This window comes from Pygoscelis adeliae, unplaced genomic scaffold (genome assembly GCF_000699105.1).
Source record: "Pygoscelis adeliae isolate BGI_AS28 unplaced genomic scaffold, ASM69910v1 Scaffold99, whole genome shotgun sequence".
In the NCBI taxonomy this organism is placed as follows: Eukaryota; Metazoa; Chordata; class Aves; order Sphenisciformes; family Spheniscidae; genus Pygoscelis; species Pygoscelis adeliae.
The window spans coordinates 575,896-581,895 of record NW_008825493.1 but is presented as its reverse complement, the minus strand read 5'-3'; the positions used below and the strand labels follow the sequence as shown (position 1 = coordinate 581,895).

The following is a 6,000-nucleotide window of genomic DNA, read 5'->3' as shown; positions in this document are numbered from 1 at the left end:
CCCCAGCTTATATACTGAGCATGACATCGTATGGTATGGAATATCCCTTTGGCCAGTTTGGGTCAGCTGCCCTGGCCGTGCCCCCTCCAAGTCCCCTCCGAGCTCTCGTGCACCTTCTCGCTGGCAGAGTATGGGAAGCTGAAAAGTCCTTGACTTAGTATAAACACTGTTTAGCGACAACTAAAACACCAGTGTGTTATCAACATTATTCTCATGCTCAATCCGAAACACAGCACTCTACCAGCTACTAGGATGAAAAAAACTCTATCCCAGCCGAAACCAGGACACTGACTTAATTTAAATGTTGTTACTCTTACATTGAAAAACACATATATGAAATTTGGTATGAGAATTTGGGGGAAGACTTTGAGGTTTCCAGGTCCTAGGACTATTCAAGAGAGGAAGCTCTTTCAGGGAAATAAAAATAGCAGAGAGGAAATACTGTAAATCCTGATTTCTTCTAAGTGAGAAGTAGAGCAAAGTTCTCCCTGCAGAAGGTCACAGTGCTGGCCTGCTCATTCTTTTTTTTTTTTTTCAGTTCTGCTAAGTCTGCAGCACCCAGGCTTGGACAGCCACAGACTACAGCAGAACACTCTTTTTAAAAGTCTGTAAAGTCTATTGAGAACTGGTCCTGGAGAAAGAACTCCACTGACTGACAGTGTCTGTTTTGCTCTACTTCAGGGAAGTGATTTTCGCAAGACAACTACAGCTTCCCTGCTTCCTTCAATCACCTTTCTGCTCTAAACAAGTTACATTCAAGCAGCAGGTAGACTGCTAAAGGAAGAGTGGGCTCCCTCTTACATGTGTTTGAGACCCTGGCTTAACTGACCGCAGCTGTTTACAATAACTGATGGTGATTCATAAAATATACCACCATTTCATAAAACTTGGTTCACTGCTGTATGTATTAAAAAGGAATTAAAACTGAAACTCACCCAGTATTATATTGGAGACAGGTACTCGCACATCATTAAAGTGTATCTCAAAATGTCCTCCATGGATCTCATCTACAGGGACAGAGAAAACACAACAGCAGGGTAAAACAAAGGAAGATAAAAACACAGGCCTTCAATTCCTAACCCTTTTTCTATGTATGCATTTTACTGATTTATTTCATATACAATATTTATTATTATTACTGCAGCTCCTGAGATTACTAACAAATTAATACACATATAGCTGATAAATATTATCACCTACCCAGATAGCCAAACACTGAGAGGGGTCTTATCAGCTTCAGCCCTGGAGTGTCCATGGGAACAATGATCACACTGTGCTGCTCGTACCTGATCAAGACAAAATGCACAAGTTATGATTAACTTTGAGCCTCCCTTCTGTCCCCTCCCTCCACTGTTTTTATTTTCTATCTTCAATTTAGCACTCGCATAAAGCCCATGTTGAGATTTACCTATACCGATTACAGTCCTCCTGCCTGCATGCAGTGTGGCATGCATGCTTTAACACTCCTTGAATCACCACTCAACATGTAAAAATGTTCTACTGGCATCTAACGCACCACGACCAAAAAACTACTAGTTCTGTCACTTCTGTGCAAGTACTTCTGTATCACCCAGTCCATTTCCTCCACAACCCACACCCACACCCCCGCGCATTTCTTTTTTGTTCTCAAAACGTGTTTATCATCATCATCATCTTGGCTTGCCTATAGTTTAGGAAAAGAATCCCCATGTTTAAATTCCTTCAGAATATTAAAGGTCAGTTAGTAGTCACACAGAACTGGAGGTGACATCCCAGGTCCCTGAATTCAGTCTCCAGTTCTAGCAAGTGCAGTAATCTCCTCCATGAACTTCCGTTCAGCTTCGAAGAGCTCAACAGATGCCACTGTCTGTACAGCTGTTGGACAAACCATCCTGTATGCTGTAAGCAAGTTACTGTTTACTTCTCAATGGAACCTAGCCAATCTAAAAACTTAAGATAATCAGTGGAATTTGGGCTAAAATCCAACTTAGAGATATAAATGTTCCAATTCTTTTGCATTACAAGCTGTGTGATTTTAATGGAATCAGTCACGAAGCATTTTATTCATCACTTGCGTAAGTTTTTGTAAAAGACAATTTTAGTTTGGTAATAAGAGTTGAACAACATTTATTTTAAACAAGAAGAGGGAAGTATTATATTTACACATATAGGAATGGAATGAGTAGGTCCGATTAAATATGTGCACTGCTCTCTGCTCACACAACTTCACATAACAAACATCCCATGTTTCAAACTTAACTTTCTATACCTACAGATAACTTCGTGAAAAACTTAGTAGATAACTTCAGGTCTCTGATGTGCCACTTGTACTCATTCAGTTCAGCGAAGCTCTGAAAAGTTTTGGTTTTATTATGATTTAAGCAAGCAATTCTTACTCGTTAAGTGTTTTATGTACTATACTTACGAAATAAATTGTAAGCCAGAGATAGTTGTTGGTTGAACAACTGATGCAGACTAAAACTAAGGTGACCAAGATAAAGCTAGTGAACCCCCAAAAATTTCCTGATCCAATTCATCACACAGCTGCACGAACACTAGAGCTAGTGCAATGGAGGGAGGGAAGCATGCGGATGCAAGCTGGTGACAGTGAAAAGGTTGGGAGGCTTCAGTCATCAGCAGCTGACAGCAAAACAGAAGCTTGGTCAGCAACATTCTTCTCTAAACAGGCACATGCACAGGTTTAAAACTCCCCTGTAATTCACAAGCACATCCAACTGATCAAGGCAATTAATGGTATTAGTAATGGTAAACACAAAAATAGTTTTCAATATTAAAATCTCAATGTAGAATCAAATGAAGTTTCATATGAATAAGTCTTACTCCCTTCCTTTCGCAATACAGGAGCAAAAGCATGCGATCTGTACTCTGAGTAATCAGACTTAAACAAAATACATCTTATTGCTTAACATGTAAAAGGGAGTTGACTTGTGGGGAGGGGAACAATGAAAAGCCAAACATCCAAACCCTCCAGGAACCAGCTCCATCATCTATTCCTATGTAAAAGAGAACAAGAAAGTACTTGAAATGGAACCTAATTATTTCTGTCTCCATTACAACTAAGCAAGTAAGTGCGATACAAAAGCACACCTCAAGGTGAGATGCTGCCATTTGAAAAGTAAAACTTCTTAAAGCTATAAAGACTGGAGGATCGATGTGGGAATGAAATGCTGACCACATTATAACCAAATTATGCAAATAAGGCTGTCAAAGGGTTACCATGATGCCTTTACTACTACTTCAGCATAACTTCTCTGAAATGAAGGTTTTTTCCCCCCTTTACGCAAATTATTTTAGTTTGCACTTCAAAGAAAGATCTGAGTGGAAATTGTTACCTGAAAATAATCTGCTAGCATTTCAAGCCATTGATAACATTATTTGATACAAGTCTTTGTGGCATAAAGCTAGCATTTTAATCATAGAATCATAGAATCATAGAATCATTAAGGTTGGAAAAGACCTCTAAGATCATCGAGTCCAACCGTCGACCCAACACCACCATGCCCACTAAACCATGTCCCTAAGCGCCTCATCTACACGTCTTTTAAATACTTCCAGGGAGGGTGACTCAACCACTTCCCTGGGCAGCCTGTTCCAATGTTTAACCACTCTTTCAGTAAAGAAATTTTTCCCAATATCCAATCTAAACCTCCCCTGGCGCAACTTGAGGCCATTTCCTCTCGTCCTATCGCCAGTTACTTGGGAGAAGAGACCGACACCCACCTCGCGACAACCTCCTTTCAGGTGGTTGTAGAGAGCGATAAGGTCTCCCCTGAGCCTCCTTTTCTCCAGGCTAAACAACCCCAGTTCCCTCAGCCGCATCTCATAAGACTTGTTCTCCAGACCCCTCACCAGCCTCGTTGCCCTTCTCTGGACACGCTCCAACACCTCAACGTCCTTCTTGTAGTGAGGGGCCCAAAACTGAACACAGTATTCGAGGTGCGGCCTCACCAGTGCCGAGTACAGGGGCACCATCACTTCCCTGCTCCTGCTGGCCACACTATTTCTGATACAGGCCAGGATGCCATTGGCCTTCTTGGCCGCCTGGGCACACTCCTGGCTCATGTTCAGCTGGCATAATATACAAGTCCTAAAGAAGATTCTACCATTAATTAAAATGGCATCTTATTTCTAAGAGCCTTAATCCTCACTATCTTTTTCTTTAAAGGTTTCTTAGTACCAAAGCATGCTCTCATTCCTTTCAAAGTCTCACACAGACAATAAAGCTAGGGAAAAGGGGGCAGGATTTTACCTGACGTATGTAACAATCAGTAAATTTTTTATTGCTATCTCAATGCAGATGACAAGTTTCGCAGAGATTTAATTCAAGATTTGATCTGCACCAACTCGGTTTGTTTTGAGGTCAGAAACAAAGATGACTTTTTAACTTCTCTGGCAGCTGTTACCACAAGGTTTGGGAGCCTCTGGTCTAGACAATACAACCACCTGGCTTTGAGCTGAGCTACTTCCTCCTAAGAACAGCCACTGTGATGGCCGGTGTCCTGGTTTTGGCTGCGATAGACAGCCGGGAAGTGGGAGAGACATTTATTTCATTCTGATAAACACTGCCCATTTTGAGGGCCAGACTGCTGGCTGTTTACTTTCCTCCTTTGCAATATGCTATTCATCCATTGTTTGCAAAGTGGGGTTATACTTGTGGCCCATGAGCTGTACAATGCTAACGAGCTAAAATATCTGAGTAAAAAGCTGGTGTTGGGGGGGAATAAATCAGCTTGGTAAAAAAAAAAAAAGGTAGATCTCAAACAGTTGGCTCATTTGGGCAACTGCAACAAGAGGGTGACCAACCCCAAAATAATACAACATGTACTTTGCAATGTACTCTCCTGCAAAGAGAAATGCTATACTCTTAAGGGGTATTTGACTCTTCTCTTTTTCCACAGAAGGTGAAGAATTGCACAAGTGGTATTTTCTAAACCACATTTATCTTGAAGTGAGGTTTACAACAAAAGATACTTTGACTTTCTGGAATCTCTTAAAAAACTGTTTTGGAAACAATCCTCAAGTCACCTGCTTCAAAAAAAGGCAAATTTCACCATGTTGTATGAAAAAAATCAGAAGCAGCTTTCATGTTGAACTTAGTGAGGAGTTCACTGAGAGCTAGACATCTGGTTGGATGCTCTAAATCATTAATACAAGTTTCTGGAAGCCAAATGAATACCTCCGTTTCATATGTACTTTTTCCCATGTGAACACAGCAAAGGAAGGCAGATTCCTGGCCTTTCTACTCCTTAGAGTCTGACGTTCTGAAAACCTAAAACAAATTTCATGCAACTTTGACCCATAAACACCGGAAACAAGTTCTGGTCTAATGCAAGACTCCGAAAGACGCCAGTGCTTTGGAAGAAATGCAGACTGCCTGGATGGAATAAATCTCTCATTTCTAAATGGCATTTTTACATTACTTACAGAATTCAAAGAAGCTGCTGGAGGATGGGGGGAAGAGTAAGAGAAGCCTGTCTTTTTGGCAGGAGTTAGAAGTAGTTTTGCAAGAAACTCACAATTGAACAAATAGAAATAGTAGAGATTTTAGAAGGTCAATTTTAAGCATATTTCCATATTAATAAGCTTTTTCATATATATGTCTGCAGAACCTGTCCAAAACTTTTAAACCTCAATGCTGCTACATTGGGAAACACAATGTATTACGTTTTTTAACTCTCCATGGCAGTCATATAGACAAAGACAATGATATTTTAAAATGTACTTAGAGGGTTGATCACAATCCTATTAGAAGCCTAATCTTTGCTATCAGAGGGTGTAACATGCTTAAGATTACTGATCTTCATACAATCAACTTATACAGGTTCTTTCTGGTGGAGAGCACTAAATGTGGCACAGACATGGACAGTACAACCTTTACTTAAAGAAGCTGCCATATAACCTGGTTTCAGAAGCCAATAGCACTTAATTCTTGCAATCTAGTTAACTGTTTTTCAGTGTCCAGTCTTTAAAGTTTTGGCTAAGATGACTAAGGCAGGATAA

General features: G+C 40.4%; 1 protein-coding gene across 1 annotated transcript in view; it reads right to left on the bottom strand.

Annotated features, from left to right (window-relative positions):
* The window catches only part of ACAD11 (acyl-CoA dehydrogenase family, member 11), a 38,251-nt gene that overhangs the window by 9,769 nt on the left and 22,482 nt on the right, over nt 1-6,000 (bottom strand). The window contains 2 exon segments of the mRNA XM_009331263.1: nt 936-1,007; nt 1,201-1,286. Coding sequence (XP_009329538.1) covers nt 936-1,007; nt 1,201-1,286 — 158 coding nt within the window.